The sequence below is a fragment of the Phyllobates terribilis genome, unplaced genomic scaffold (genome assembly GCF_046119375.1).
Source record: "Phyllobates terribilis strain yellow unplaced genomic scaffold, ASM4611937v1 Scaffold_11__3_contigs__length_659146591, whole genome shotgun sequence".
NCBI lineage: Eukaryota > Metazoa > Chordata > Amphibia > Anura > Dendrobatidae > Phyllobates > Phyllobates terribilis.
In genome coordinates, this window is record NW_027362771.1 from 491,727,988 (window position 1) to 491,744,988 (window position 17,001).

Genomic DNA, 17,001 nt, shown 5'->3' on the forward strand with positions numbered 1-17,001 from the left:
AAAATGTTCTAAACTCTGTACTGTGAGAAAGAACAATCTTATTAAATAGTAAGTGGGAAAAAAAGAAAGGGTAAATAATAGATATGAGCAAATTCATGAGTATAATTTTTAGGAATTCGCTAAACCAGGCGAATTTTAACAGTTTGCGATTTGCTTTGCGCGAATTGCTAAAATGGTAAGCTCCATTTTACACATTGCAGAAGATTGCATTAGCCATATGACCTCGGCCAGGCATCTTCTTAATACCTTGCAGCTATCGCATCACATGGCATAGCACAGCCAAACAGGAGGGACAATCATTGCCTGTATAAAAGCAAAAGCAGGGAATGCAGTAGCCATTCTGTGCTAAATCTTGATCTTGAGTGAGCCGAACCTGCTGAGTTCACAAGGACCAGATGACTATCTAATGTGTCTGAGCTTAGTTGCGGGGAAAAGAAGGTTTAGGCATAGTGGAGTTGAACCATACTTACCAACTCTCCTGGGAACATCGAAGAGGCTCCCAGAAAAAGGGAAGACCTCCCAAACGCAATAGAGTTTGCAAGTCTCCTTCTCACACAAACTTCCAAGAAGTTAACTTTTCAAAGATGTTTCATTCACCATAGCACCAAGCAAAAAGACATACATTCATAGGGCAGGAAGAGGGTGAGAATGGATATGGCCTTTAAAGGGGATGTAGTTTACAAAAAGAAAGTATGTCTTAACTAAAAGGCGTGATTCTCCCCGACAACAATTCATAAAAGTTGGTAATTATGGTTTAAACATGCTCGGTTTTTCTGTTTTTGGGTGGAATTATTCTTTCACCAGGGGTGCATGGCAGAGTCTTACTCTCCTCTCTCCATACAGAGCACATGCATGTGTATAGCATGAATGGGGTTGGAGCAAAAGCTGTTGACTGAGCGAGTGATAGCTATTATCTAAAGTATATGGCTAGATCTGATTAACATATTGTAAAGAATTTTATTTTAAGAAAAAAAAATTAAAAATTGTTATGGTTATGAAGTATAAAATTTGTTGACCCCCTTCCATATCTTCCCATTTACTCAAGACTCATCTAATTTTATCTTTTAATCTACCTATTCATCCAATTAGGTACAATGTTGGAGCTGCTCTGATCTTACATGGATGCACAACATTAAAGCATTTTCTCTGAAATGTCATTAACTTTTCTTAGATCTTTTTTGCTGCTCATTACTCTTCTACACAAGCCTACAGGGAAATCAGACAGCAATCCTTGTCCTTGTGGGAGAATAGACTGTGCTTAGTTTACCAATAGCAGTGATGGGAGAATTAGTTAAAAGTGAATTTGCAGGTTTTAAAAATCTATACTTCCCTGAATTAATGAGTATTTTCTTCAAGAACTGGACGTGACCCCAGATTGAGGAATACAAAAGATTTTTGTATTGAAAGAATCACACAATATCTAATCATCCAGAATTGATCCAGCCCATGTTCATCTGTGTTATATATATCTAATGAAATCTTACATCAAATCAATACGACATGTAAACACAGAGATAGAAATGTCAATTATTGGTCAGTAAATCAAAGACAAGTGATTTTTCTTCTGCATTTTAACCCTTGGAAAAGGTCAAGAAATCCCTAAACATTTTCTTGCAAGTGATGAGGACCTGTGTGATAGACAGCACAATCCTGTTAGAGGGAATATATTATCAGAATATGACCTATTGTTTAATGAGGTTTTTGTGTTATATGTGTTTTTCAAAAATAAATCTGGCTTTTTGTTCAGATCACAATCTGTCTTAAAAAATTTAAGGAAGTATTTACAAACACTATTCCTCCCAATTTCCCTGGGTGGGGAAGGGGACAGATAAAGTCTGATTCAGGAGAACAGCAAGGAATGTGGCCCCAGCATCTTCACCATCAGAAGTAACCTGGGGAACAGGGATAGATAGGATGCCCCTAGTGTTAGGGAAAGGGTAGGAGCCCCTGCTACCGGGTTGCCAGATAACAGCCTCGCGACAGGTAGACCTAACACTGAAGGGGTCATTGTTCTCTTTCAAGCAATAAACAGCATGTAAATTGGTTCATCTTATAAGAAAATTTAAGTTTTTTGCATACTATCTCAGTAGATGTTTTGCCTTGAACATACATCTGGATGCTGCATAATGTTTAAATGCAAATCTTGTTACTGTTGCTAATTCCTAAAATATTTCATTTTCTTTATGTCCTTTTTAGATTTGGAAATGATGTCAAGACAAACATAAGGACTGAATTCAGTTCTGTGAAGGAATACAATGAATATTCTGTGAAGGAAACCTATCAAGGAACAACTGAAGTGGTCTTTTACTATCTCGTAGGGCTAACATTCTTCACAAATCTTTGCATGTTCTAAAAACGTATTCTGTAAACTTCCTTTTTTAAATCTATAATGTTTGGAAGAAACCCTCCATACTATAGTTAAGTGAAATAATATTGGTGTCTTACCATGCAAGTGCCAAGGATTTAGGGCATATTTAGCTGTCACTTGACTGACTTATAAAGGCATTGTGGAATCTGAAGAATACTGTGATTGAGACCAGTATAGTCAATACTAAAGAGTCAACATGATCAAATGTGGAATTACCCTAAATAATTGATCTATCTAAATATGCTGTGAAACGGTGATATGGATTTACTATAGAAACTGTCTGCAGATATGGAAAGCACCAGTAGCAGGAGTTATGGACCTGCCAATCTTACAATTTATTGGGGAAAACTCAACAGCTCCAACTCCAGCTCAGAGTTTACTGGTGTCCAACTCATACAGTCCTACAAGCCACTCATCATACCATGCTACACTTTAGTAGTACTGATTGGAATATTTGGGAATTACCTGCTTCTGTATGTTATCTGGAGAACAAAGAAAATGCACAATGTCACCAATTTCTTCATTGGAAATCTTGCTTTTTCAGACATGCTTATGTGTGCCACATGTGTGCCCTTCACTCTTGCTTATGCCTTCAACTCCCAAGGCTGGGTTTTTGGCAAGTTTATGTGTTACTTTGTGTTCCTGATACAGCCAGTAACAGTGTACGTCTCCGTCTTCACCTTGACAGCCATTGCTGTGGACAGGTAACAAACCCTTCCGTCTCTTCCTAATCTGTTTTAAGCATTAGTTTGAAATGTCAGATAAATTTAATGTCATGTAATTACTACCTCAGAAAGTTTCACAATGATGATTTCTTTAGCAACATAAATGACCTATGTGCGCTCAATTTATTGTATCTGGTTCTTATATTTTCCTGACTGCTTAGTTCAAATATATTTTACTGAGAAACAAAAAGAAAATAGAAATCTGCATCGCAAGATATTTTAACAAGACATTTTACTATATATACAAATATTTTGCAGATCTTAAAGAGAACCTGTCTGCACAATTTTGTAAATTAAAGTAAAGACATGATTGTAATGGCGCTGTAATACTGATTACATTGATACCTTTGGTGAAGACATCCACTTTTGTGGTTCTTCATTAATTTCGATTTGAAGTTTTATGCTAATTAGATTTCGATGCACAGAGGCCGGACTGTGCACTGGGGCTTCTCCTCCCTGTCTGTGATCCCTCAGCCCCACCGCCTGCCTCCAGTCTCTATATATGACCTGCCTCCTCTGTTTTAAATTTCAGCAATGACCTGTTAGTCTTAGACCAGAGGCAGGCGGATTTAAAAAACAAAAGTCAATTTTCACATGGATTCTGCTCTGCAAAATATGCAACATGAGGTGAGATTTAAGTTAAAGCACCACTCCAACGGTTTCTTTTTTTCAGTGCTGGAGTGGTGCCTTAAATGTAAGCTGTCTACCCCTGGTCATATGCTCACCCTCCGGCATCTTCACAGTTTTTTGCCGCCACTCCGGTCCCGCGGCGCCATCCTGTGATGGTAGATTCTGACTGGCCGTAAGTCAGAAGCTACATCACAAACTCTCAATACAAGTCTATGAGAGCCAGAATAAGGCTTACATAAACTTTTATTGACACGTGACCTCCATGATGCTCTATGAAACACTGGAGATGCAGACAGGTCACTTTTCGCCGGAGACCGATGGCAGCAGCGGCGAAAACACTGGAAAGTGAGTGACAGGTGGTAGGGGACTTACATTTAAAGCACCACTCCAGCGATGCAATAAAAAAAACGCTGGAGTGGTGCTTCGACTTTTGCTCGTATTGTAAAGTGCTGCGTATTTTACGTGCATAAAATCCACACTGGGTCCACAACATGAAAGCCAAGCCATATGCTTCCAATGTTTCCCTGGCCACCAGTATCTTCTGTCCACCACTTCTCCTTAGGGTGCTTTCACATTGCGTTCTTGCCTACGTTTACTGATGCCATCAGTGCTTACGTCCAAACCCCCTACATCTGAGTGTCCACCTCCAGTAGGCGTATACACTCAAAAAAGATGCACGACAGAGCACACATTGACTCTGTCAGCACCATTATAGTCTGCGACCCCATAGGCGCATACACCCCGAATCCCATTTTGCGGGTCTTCAGACTCAAGCCAAGATGGCACCACTGAACGTGGACAGGAACGCAATGTGAAGAGGCCTTAGAACAATGCATGGAATGCTCACCATCAGATTTCTTCCAGTAAAGGCAAATGGGGCATCAGAGCTACAGGGAGAAAATAGTAAAGGCTGCATGCCTGGCATGTATGAAATCTTTAAAATTGTTGGGGGAACTCAACCACTTTTCAAACCATGGTGCCTTGTCTGGGATCTGGTTGAGGAAACAGGACGGTGAAAAAAATTGCCCTTTTTATAATCTACTCTTGTTTTTTTTACCTTGTGCCTTTTTTTCTCATTCATATTTATATTGAATACAAATTCAATCTTACGTAACCTCTGGAGTCAACTGAGATTTATACTGACTTTTATGGCAATGCAATGGTCATGCAAACTAAAATGGAGAATATTTAGAAAATCAATTGTGTTGAATTATCTTAATTGACTCTTTTTATGCAATGTTATGGCTTCAAGTATAGTCAGTACTTTATGAATATGGCTGAATGAAAAGTGACTGTATATAATTAAGTAGAGAAGCAGTTGATTATTTCCATTTGTCATGCAGATGTCATGTCCCAACATTTATATTCAGTCTCAATATTGTCTATAACCTGATGTCAGCCTTTGGGTAAAGAACCATTAGACAGACAAGCTGCAGTCAAAGAGACATTTTGCTCAATTTATGATTGACGATCATCTTGAATTCTTGATGACTTCAACCACAGACAAACGTTACATGATGAGAAGCTTGGCTGTTTGAAGTTTTCACTTAATGCTGAGCTGGTAGTGACCCAATAACCTAACTAGGATAGGCACCATTTTGATTTCTTTGCTTGATATTTAGATACACAGTTCTGTATAAATGGGAAATCAATACAAAGATGTAATAATATATCATAATAATAGAAGTGTAATAATGTAGAAGAGAACTTGAATCAAATGGATAGATTCACTAATACAACCCATCTTCAATATGAAGCCAATGGTCCGGCTTCTCTCACTCGGGCAATTAGTTGGGGAAAACTTGTCACTCATGTAGCATTACAACGTGACCATTTAAATAGAGAGCCGTCCATGTGATTTATAGATGAGTTGGGTAGACAAGAACATAAGCCACTCCTTAGCCAGAAATTCTATGACTTCCATATACTCTATAAACACAGTAGATGTCTTTATGAGACCCCTTTGAGGCCCCAAAGGAAAATGTTCAACTCATATTCTGGTTAATGTATTAATTGGTGAAATTGAAAGGGGTGGTCCACTACTTTAAAGCACCACTCCAGCAAGTTTTTTTATGCTTCTAATGTACTGTAAGATCCCTTCACCTTATATTATACTTACCACCCACAGTCTTCAGCTCTTCCCGGCACTGCTCCGATCCTGCGCTGCCGTCTTGTAACTGGAACTTCTGACTGACCGGAAGTCAGAGATAACGGTCACAAGCTCTTAATGCAAGTCTATGAGAGCCAGAAAAAGGCTCTCATAGACTTTCATTGAAAAGTGACCTCCCAATCATCCAGTAAACACAGGAGCAATCCAGCACAAACTTGCGGAGATTGGGAGTGGCGCTGATAAAAGACAAAGACGTAGAGAATTGGGACCGGGAACTTAAATTAGTAGCACCACTCCAGTGCTGCAATTAAAAAAAACGCTGGAATGGTGCTTTAAAAGAGATTATTAATGGACCCTGGGCGGTCTAACATTCAAAAGAAAAATATATATTTACCTACTCGTCCCCAGGCGCACGTAAGTATTCTGCAATATGTCCCCTGCCAGTCTCCTGGCTTTCTCTTCTGGCAGAAGCGTCAAGTGTCCACTGCTACCAATCAGTGGCAGTTATATTTCGACTGATCCAGAAAAGGAAGCCAGGTGACCATCAGAGCACACAATACATATTTCATAGGAGAAGCTTGGGTCTGGTAGGTAAGTATAGTTTTTCTCCCACCCCACTATGCCCATTATTACTCTCTTCTAACCCCTTAATGATTTTTGATAATATACATCCTTCATGAACACATGTCATTTTGTGCTCCATGTCAGATATTTACATCATGCTGATCACAAGGTACATTTCCTGTACATACTGTATATTCATGTTCCCTGGGGAACTAATAAAACATTTTTAAAAAATGTTTTTAACTCTAAATAAAAAAAGTAAAAACACCTTTTCCAAAATCTCAGTTTTCCCAGTAAAACAAAAATGTTTAATACAAGAAAAAAATGAATGTACCTTAAATATGTCATATATTTGGCACTGCTGCATCTGTATCAACGTGTACTATAACATTATATCATTATTTAAACACAGTAAAAAAATTAGAGGGAAAAACAATGTCAGAATCCCGCCTCACAAAAAAATGAAATAAAAAGTGACCAAAATGTTGTACATCGCGCAAAGTGGCACTAATAAATACTACAACTTACTACGGGAACAAAATCCCTGATAGATCTCTGTAACAAAATAAAAAGTTACGACTCAGAAAAGAAATGTTTTTATTAAAAAAAGTTTTGTTTTTTTAAAAAGAAGTAAAATGTAAGAAAAAAGATATATCCTTAGTTTCACTGTAGTCATATTGACCCATACTATGTAAAATTATATAATTTTCTTTGTATCATCAATGCTGTAAGAAAAACAATATGATACAAATATTTGATTTGCTCATCCAGCCTTACAAAAAGTTAAATAAAAGTGATCAAAAAATCTTTGGTAACCAAAAATGGAACCACTGAAGACTAAAGCTTGTCCCTCAAAAAATAAGCCCTCGCAAAACTATGTCTACAGAAAATTAAAAAGCTATAGGTCTCAGAATATTGTAGAATAACCCTAACCCCTCAAAAAAAATGTTTTTAATTATTTTTTTGTGTAAAAGTAGAAAAACATACAAAACTCTAGACATTGGGTATTGTCATTGTATCAATCTGCAGAATATAGTTAACACGTTAATTAAATTGTATAGTGAACAGTGTTAACAAAATGAAGAAAATAAGCTAAGCTAGAATTGCTGTTTCTTTTGTATATTCTACCTGACAAAAAGTGTAATAAAAGGTGATCAAACTGTGGTATATCACAGAGAATAGTACCACTAAAAACTACATCTTCTTATGTAGAATATGAGCCCTCATACAGCTCCATTGATATGACTCTCAGAACTCTCTTTAAGCACGGCATTTTCTGTACAAAAATACTAAATAAATAAAACTATAAATTTAGTATCACCATGATCATACTGACCCACAGTGTAAAGATAAACCTTTATTTGTGCAGTACTTGAATAGCATAAAATGTAAAACTTCCTGTGCCACTAAGCCTATTTGTCATCACGAGGTATGCCACTTAACAAACCACCATTCTTAACTTTGTGCCTGCCACTATGGTCGATATTTAGAATTCCCACACCACACTTCATTCCAAGCACAAGCAGCATCTTATGGAACACAATCCATAGATGTCACATCCTCTTGTAGGGTCTAAGGGTTCTTGGGCACCAATACCTTCATCTGTAGAGCACTGACATGCTGACCTGTGGCCTCTCCAGCATGGACCACCAACTAGTGGGCACAAAACATCTTCAAGTGTCTTCTCCCAGTAAGCCATCTCAGCCAAACAAGCACTTTTCAGCCCCAGAGCAACACGGGAGAGTCCATTCTCACACACGCATCATACGAACTAGCTGTTGACTTTTAGCACGGCGAAACTAGGATGAGCTTGGCGACAAGTTTACCTCAAGTAGTAATGCTGAAGAGCACAGAATGCTTTTACTATGGTCTTGCCAATAGACTGACCCGTATTTGCCACTAAGGCATCGGAGGTCCAGTGCCTAGAGCGGGTGGTTGCATGGGGCGACGCCTCAGTCAAGATTTAAAATTTCTCTTTTATTTTTTTTTAATTTCCCTCCTCCAGATTCTATAAGAAAACTGACGTCTTTCTGGACCAGGGAGGGGGAGCGCTGTATTCATTTGTATTTGCGTCTTTAAGATGCAAATACAAATGAACCTCTGTGTGCCGCACTTCCAGGATCAGTGGAGCTCCAATCAGCTCCCTGACCCGACGTGCGGCAGTGTGCACATGATGCTGACATCAATGCAGAGCACCGAGGAGAAGGACAAACCGGAGCCTGGAGCAGGTAAGAACTCACAAGATACAGGAGGGAGGAGGGTTCAGCCTGGGGGGAAGCTCGGTATTGAGCACATGAGGGGGGCTCAGTGTGGAGAATATGGTGGGAGCTCGGTATGGAGAACATGGGGTGGCACTGTATGGAGAACATGGGGGGACCCAGTATGGAGAACATGGGAGGACCTGGTATGGAGAACATGAGGGGGGTTCTATATAGAGAAATTGGGGGGGCTTGGTATGGAGAACATGGGGGGACACGGGGAGAACCTAGGGGGCTTTGTATGGAGAACATGAGGACTCTGTATTAAGAGTATGAGAGGAGCTCGATATGGAGAACATGGGGGAGAACTCAGGATAGAGAACATTGGTATTCTGTATGAAGAATATGGGGGGAACCCAGTATGGAGAACATGAGGGGTCTTTGTATGAAAAACATGGGGGAGCTCGGTATTGAGAACATTGGGGGGCACCTGGTAAAGAAAATATGGTGGGGCTCGATATGAAGAACCTGGGGGTAGGCTCTCTATGGAGAACATGGGGGGACTCGGTATGGAGAATATGAGGTGCTCTGTATGGTTAACATGGTGATCTTGGTATGGAGAACATGGTGGGGCTCAGTAAAGAGAATGGGGTATCATGGGAGAGACTCAGTATGGAGAATGGGGAAGCATGGGAGGGGCTCGGTATGGAGAATGGGAAAGCATGAGAGGAATTCGGTATGGATAAGGGGTGTCATGAGGGGCTAGGTAAGGAAAATGGAGTCGCATGGGAGTGGCTCGGTATAGAGTATGGGGTAGCATGGGGGGACTCGGTATTGAGAAGGGGAGGCATATGGGGTTTGGTATGGAAACTAGGCTAGCATAGGGGCTCGGTATGAACTATAGGCATAGCATGGAGGAGCTCGGTATGGAGAATAGGGGGTTTGAAATGGAGAATGGGTTGCATGGGGGAGCTCAGTATGGACAATCGGGGGCTCAGTAATGAGAATGGGTAGCATGGGGGACTCAGTGTGAAGTGGGGACAACATAAAGGGGACAGTGAAGAGGGGGCTGCATAGAGTGGGGATATTGTGGAGATCATAGTTCATAAGTGAGGATGTGTGGTGGATATATTAGACAGTGTGGGGTCAATTTTTGTACAAGGAGCACAGTGAGGGTCAATAATTTATTTAGGGGCACAGCGTAGGGCTTATTTAGGGCACTGTGAGGGTGTTTATTTTTATTCAGGAACATTATAATGATACTGTTATTTTTAAAGGCACCGGGTTGGAATGAGCTGCAGAAAACCAGAAGAAAGGGAAGTCTACAAAGACAAACTGTGGATGTGAAAAGTCATCATTGAGTTTGGTACTTAGATCTAAGGCCATGTTATTAGCCTTATGTAAATGCATCTCAGATGCATTTACATTGGCCAGTTGCAGCCTTTAAACGACCGCTGATCGGCTATAAGAAGACGATCAGCAGTCGCTTAATAGCCTGTGTAGACAGGATGTGGCCTTACTTTCATGTGCACAGAACGATCGTTAACATGATCGTCTTGTGCACATAGAAAAGCATTGTTCTGAGCAGCACATGTGTATACAGGACAGTGTGTTGCTGAGAACGTTGATATATAAAAAGAATCTTTCACCCTCAAAATACCAATTAATCTACAGTACATACACATTTATAAAGGGGACATAGCCCCGGCATATACAGTTTTCACTTACCGTAATATTTTATTTTTCATATGCAAATGAGGGTGCTTCTGTGTACCCTTGGCGTGGCCTTTGCCTTGGTGTACTGTTACACCCTCCTATTTTCATATTAAAGCCATTCCTATAATATAATCGATAGAGGTCCTTTGGTAAGAGAAAGTGCTGTGTAAAACAACTTTGAATTTTTGTGCTTGTTTCCTGACACTGATGTGGGATTTGCATATTTCCAGCCACAATCGAGCAAGGCCGCATCCATCTAGTCTAATTGTGGCCAGGAGCATGCATATTGCACACTTGCAGTTATATGACCACCGTTTCCTGCACTGACAGCGGAAAATCCTCACAGTGAGCAGTGCGTGCGCTGGGAGGATTCACAACTCTGCAGTCACATAGAGTGACTACAGATTTGTAGTTTTAGACAGGACAACCCCTTTAATGCTCCTTAAAGGGTTTTTTTCAGGTTGGAAAGTTATCCCCTATCTGCAGGTGGTCGGACCCCCAGCGTTTCCGAGAACTGGAGCAAAGGTCAATCATCCACACTGCCACTCCATTCATTCTTAAAGGGAGTGCTGGAGATTACTGAGCGCAGCGCTCGGCTAATGTTTGGCGTTTCCATTAGAATGAATGGAGCAGTATTGTGTATACCTCTGCTCCATTCAACCTGGGTTCTTCAGATCCCTGGTTCTCAGGATCATTGGGAGCCACAGTGGTTGGATCCCCAGTGATCGGAAAGTTATTCCTGATCCCGTGGATAAGGAAAAACTTTCAAATTTGAGATATCAGCTTTAAAGAGTATCTAAACTTTTGGGATATGTTTTAAGACCATTCTGAGCATATCAATGGGTCACCCAGTTCTGAGTCCCCTACCAGTCTCTAAACAAAGACCTCCTAGATGACTGCAGCTCATGAGAGAGGAGAGCATGTGTGGCACCCTGGTACCACAGGTACCACAGGACCCAAAAGGGTGCATGGACGGACTTCTCCACAAGAGGCCCTCACTACATAACAGACACCTCCACCCTTCCACCTCATACCAGCAGAGGGAGCCCTGTTAGGGATATATATACTGGAGGGTGGAGTTAGGTAGGGTAGGTGTGCTGGACTGAGATCAGTGAAGAAGCAGCATGTGAGCTGCTGTGCTGAGGGCCAGCCAGGGCCTAAAGCACGTGCTGAAGCCCTGGGGGCCTAGAGTGGGGCCGGAGGCAAGGAGAAGAGTGAGAGGAGTTATGGGGCCAGAGGAGCATCTTAGGCTCACCACAGAACACAAGCCAGACACCGGGGTCCTCTTCGCCCAATAGGAATAACCGGTATACCAGGAGGATTCTAATCCCCCGGTCAACCTGTAGCTACAATCATTTAAAGAACTAAGAACCACGAAGGCCCCAGCATCCAGGGATAGTGGTAGCCAGAAGAAAGTTCTTACCACCAAGCATGCAGGTGAGGAGAGTGAAAGAGTACAGAAGCTAGGCCTAGTTTCAGGCTGGTCAGAAGCTTCAGAGAGAGAGGAAGAAACAGATCAGGTGGTCTTATACCCGCTCACTGGGGAGAGTTCAGAAGTGCACCCTTCCTATCAAGTACCCTGGACTGTACCTGCTGTCTGCACCAGTAAAGGTACTGAAGCGAACCCCCTGTGTGCGTGTCTGTTATTCTTCCCTGGCCTGGCTGGGCCACCTCTCACCTGCATTCCTTTCATCAACCCTGCCCTGGGGGCCCGCTCCACCTGTGGGGAGCAGAAACATCCCAGCTGCCATCCCATCACCCCCGGAGGTCTGCAGCAGCGCCGGTACCCATTACCAGGAGCCACAGGTGGCGTCACGAAACAAAACTGTTAACAAAACCCCTTTTAAAGAGTGACCCCAGGGTACGGGCCCAGGAGACGACTGCCGTGACATCCCACAGAAGGTCAAGGCCCGGGTACCGAGTAACCCCCGTATCCCCCTGGGTGCGTCACATGCAGAGTGGATCAACTGAGTAAAAAACCCTAGTCCTGCCTCCTGAGCTGTGCACTTCTAAGAGTTCTTTTGAACAATAGGTGGGGGTCTCAGGTCCCAGCCCATGATGCCTCTTCTCCATACCGAGGCAACTTGAGACTCACACCAGTCTGCTGAGAATTAATGGACCTAAAACATATAAGATATCTTCCAAAAGTTAAGTTACTCTTTAAATGTTTAATAAAGCTCCTGCCTAGGACTAAGCAGTACTGTGGTTCATGTATGGTCTGCAGTCTGATGATGGCTGGTAACAACAACTTTAAGCATCTCCTTACCATTCTTAAAGACATATCGGGAGTTGTAGGTTAATGCGATACAATTGTATATGGAGCAGACCTGACACTGCAATTTATTGTTGTACTAAGCTTGACAGTGTATTAATGTACAGATGGTGGTTCTGGTAATGTATTACTGTATTGACTGTGGTTTTAGTGATGTATTACTGTTCTGATGGTGGTTGTGGTGATATTTTACTGCACTGAAGGTGGTTCTGGTGATATTTTACTCTATTCCCGATGGTTCTGGTGATTTACTGTACTGGCGGTGGTTCTGGTGATGTAGATATGTAGATTATGTAATCTTTAATTTATCAGACTTGATACTAAAATATTATAAGATGAGTGTGCTGGACTAAAAATATAGCTGTCTGAATGTCTGTCAGCTGAACAAGACATTGACTAAAGCCCCCTATACACTATAGACAGCTGTCCGATTGTTTCACCGGTAGCTAATGTATCTCGCCTGGCTCTCCCATACACAGGATCGCCAAGCATTCCTGTGTCCTCTATGAGAGCAGCTGTTAGACATCACTGGCAACAGCTGATCACTTAGAGAACAAAACACTCTACAGTCCAAAATCAGAGCCACCCACACACATTGGACTGTCAGCTGAACCTGTTCATATCAGCAAGTTTGGCCAAATTTAGTCTAATGTGTATGGGAGTTTTAACTACTATCTGAAGGTTATGGGCACTGTCAGGGTATGTGCATACAACTTCTTTTAGATGTCTGCGAATCCCTGGAGTTTTTCAGAGAGAACACTATTCAGGACACAGTCGTCATTGCTGTCAGCCGCTGCTTCTTATTACAGTTGTCATTTTGTCCTGAAGCATTTTCTTTTTGGTCATCTTTTCTGACATCTTTTAGTCTTCAGTTTTTGTTGATTTTTTTTCTTTTTTTTTTTTTTATAAACTAGTATGGAATGGAAGCCGCTGGTGTAATGGAGCAGTCACTTCTTTTAGCCTCTTCATGTCTTAGGAAACCTGCAGCGGTTAAAAAAACTCAAACGACTGAACATAGGAACACCAAGTCAACTTTACATTGCATTGTATCAGTTCACTGTTTTTAGCATATATTTAGCACTTTTTCAGGTAGGTTACAGAGGGGATTTGCGTGAAAGAGACACTGTGGGGGCAAGACCACTTAAAGTGCCTAGGGAAGCATGAATACCAAATGGATGACATGAAGACGACTTCAATGGAATTGAAGATTAATGAGAGGAACATGTCTACGAGAGAAAAGTCTTAAATTAGAAGCAGGCTGCAAACTGTATATTAGGGTAATGAGGGGCTACGGATAAATGTAATCACAAAGAATGCAGACTGAAGTCTTTTTAATAAACAGAAAACACTAATATGTAAAATTATTTTGTTTTGCATGTCAAAAGTGTTCATAGCATTTAAAAAAGAACCTTTTATTAGTGATGAGCGAGTATGCCTCATTAATCCATTCAGCGAGCATGCTCAGGTGCTTGCTGAGTATTTTGGTGAGCAGGCTATCTCTGCATGTGTCACAGCTGTCTAACAGACATGACACTTGCAGGTGCGGCGACAATGAATGAAATGCCGAGCACGCCAAAATACTCGGCGAGCACCTGAGCATGCTTGCCGAAAGGGTTAATGAGGCATACTCGCTCATCACTATCTTTTAAGAGTTAAGATATTGCTAATAACAATATCAGGATAGCTGATAGAAGCTTTTAATGGAAGGTCTCAATACAAATGAGAACCGAGCCATGTTCTTTTCTGTCTTGGATTTGCTCTTGTTGACTTCTGCATCCACAGTTTAGTGTCATTTCTTAGCGTTATGAAATCTTCAAAAGCCCTTTGCTGTTATATTGTTTTCACTAACGTTTACCCCTAGTCCCTTCAAACCCGTGAATTCTTGACTATGATGCATTACACTTTTATTTTCTTTCTTCTTTAATGTAATTTAGTAATGGCCTACAAGCTTTAGCCTGTAGGCATCCTATTAAGATATAACTGGGGACCCTGAGAAGAAGACATAAGCGATTTACCTCCACTCATATATTCTATTTTTCTGACTATCTAGTACTTAATGAGTGCTATGTAGGGCAAAAAGCATCAGCACCACACTGGACCTGGCAATCTTATGATTTGCAGGCATCTACTGGAATAGAAAAATTAGGTTAGCTATAAAGCTGCGTGCACAGTATGCGTTTTTTAAGCGTTTCCGCAGTGTAATTTCCACCGCGGAAATGCTTAAAAAACGCTTGGTAATAGGTCTGCAATGGTCCCCAATGATAATCCGCATTTGCTGTGCACATGCTGCGGAAATTTCTGCTGCGGATTATCATTGCGGAAAAATCCGCAGCACGTCCATTAATTTTGCGAAATCGTGGCGTTTTAGCCGCCATTCACTTGCACTGACAGCATAACATCCTCATGACTACTCGTACCCATGCGGATATTATGCGATTCAATGCACGGATGGTACCCGGGTCTGGAGAAGAGGAGACTCTCCTCCAGACCCGGGTACCATAGTACCTGTAGTTAAAAAAGAATGAAAATAAAAAATAAACATATACTTACCTTCTGATGGCCCCCTGTCTGCTCTCGGTGGTGCTGCTGGCTCTTCAGCTGCTCGCGCTGGTAAAAGGACATTCCATGATGTCATTTAGTCATGTGACAGGTCACGCGACTATTGACGTCGGCGGTTGCGTGACATGTCATATGACTAAATGACGTCATGGAAGGTCCTTTTACACCACCGTGAGCCGCTGAAGACACCGGACGCACCGGAGAAGGAGACCGGGGGCCATCGGAAGGTGAGTATAATGGGTTTTTTTATTTTTCACCATTTTTATTCTTTTTTTTACTATTGACTTGGTCACACTATAAATCCAGCCGGTTGCATGGATTTATATAGTGTGACCAAGTTGTCAAGCACTTTTCCAAGTGATGCTAAACTCGCTTGGAAAAGCGCTTGACAACCCGCATGCGAAATCGCATGTTCAAAATGCTTCTACCTGGCAGAAAATACGCATGTACAATCCGCATGCGTTTTTTCTGCCAGGGAGATGCAGAAACGCCCAGGAAAAATCCGCAGCATTTCTGCATCGTGGGCACTTAGCCTAACAGGGAGCTGTTTTCCCTATAACTAGGGATGCCCCAGTCACAGTGGAAAAATTTAATAATAAATTAAACAAAATATGTTCCCCAGATATATTTTATTATCTCTTGGGGACAAATTATATAAAATATATTTATATATAAAAAATTTTTACAAAAAGCATAAAGTATTCTACAGCCACACCAGTGAAAAAATAAAAGTTATGGATGCTTAAAGTGGAGAGGCAAAAATAGAAAATATCTGCCCGTCATTTTGAGTTGAATGTTGAAAATCTCATAGAGATCATGCTAGTCCAGTTACACTGAGTAATAGTCCGTTTTTCTACGGTGAACTTACTGACATATAATAGGTAATCAGCACATGTACAATATAGGTGGATGTTACAGAGCATAATCATTTGTAATCACAAGTTTATTCTGCCAGCAAAGTCTTCTCAATATTTTGTACAGAAACTCCTTCCTAGCCTCATGTAATGAGGAGAATGGATAAACATTCAAGTCATTTTCATATAAGCATTTATGTTACTTTGCCTCAAGAAAGCATCTTAACCTCACCCAAAGTGATTAAGTGCATCTACCGGAACCAGTTTCTTCGGCAGGTTTTTCTACAGATTCATAGTTCTTAAAAGAAACTGGAGATTAAACCTTTTATGCTCAAGCCTGAGAGGTCATCATGTCCTTATAGATAACAATCCAGTAGCTGACAGTAATTTTTGCATAGGCCATTTACATATTTGTAGAAATGGCCCCTATCCTTCCATGGGTAACTGTTCTGATGAATACGTTTCTTTTCTAGATAACTTGGATTTTCCAGGCCCTCTCATCAGATTAGATGTTCTGCTTTTTTAAACGAGATCGCAATAATACTTCGCAAAGATGGAATAAATTGTACCATCACTCAGCATTTCTTTCATAGACTCTGTTAGAATACATTGCACAGTGCATCTGTAAAAAAAAAGTCATATAAAAAGTAATGATCTGTAGAAAAGGAGCCAGAAATCTGATATAATTAAGAAAAAAATGAAGGCATGTTGGGGGTGCAAAGCCAAAGGAAATCTCAGCCAGTGACCTAGAACATCAGTCTGGTGTGCCAACCTCACTGGGGAATGAGTGGAGCTTCTGTGTCATGGGAAGACACTCAATTTGGCTCAGAAGACCATGCAAGTTCTTCATTGAGATATCAACAGTTACGTACAGCAGCTCACACGGTGAGGTAGATCCTTTAAGCCCAAGGTCCGGGTGGACACACGGGCCACGGGCATAGGTGCAGCTGATGGAGCACGAAGAACACGGACACGTAGAATGAAAACTAAAAGTTTAATAAAGTC

General features: G+C 41.2%; 1 protein-coding gene across 2 annotated transcripts in view; it reads left to right on the plus strand.

The window, feature by feature from the left end:
* Positions 1 to 17,001, plus strand: part of LOC141166648 (prolactin-releasing peptide receptor-like) — a 731,196-nt gene that overhangs the window by 531,459 nt on the left and 182,736 nt on the right. For both annotated transcript variants that reach the window (XM_073653548.1, XM_073653547.1), the window contains one exon: positions 2,197 to 3,072. In XM_073653548.1, the coding sequence (XP_073509649.1) occupies positions 2,657 to 3,072 (416 nt within the window). In that variant the 5' untranslated portion in view covers positions 2,197 to 2,656. The remainder of the gene's footprint in view (positions 1 to 2,196; positions 3,073 to 17,001) is intronic.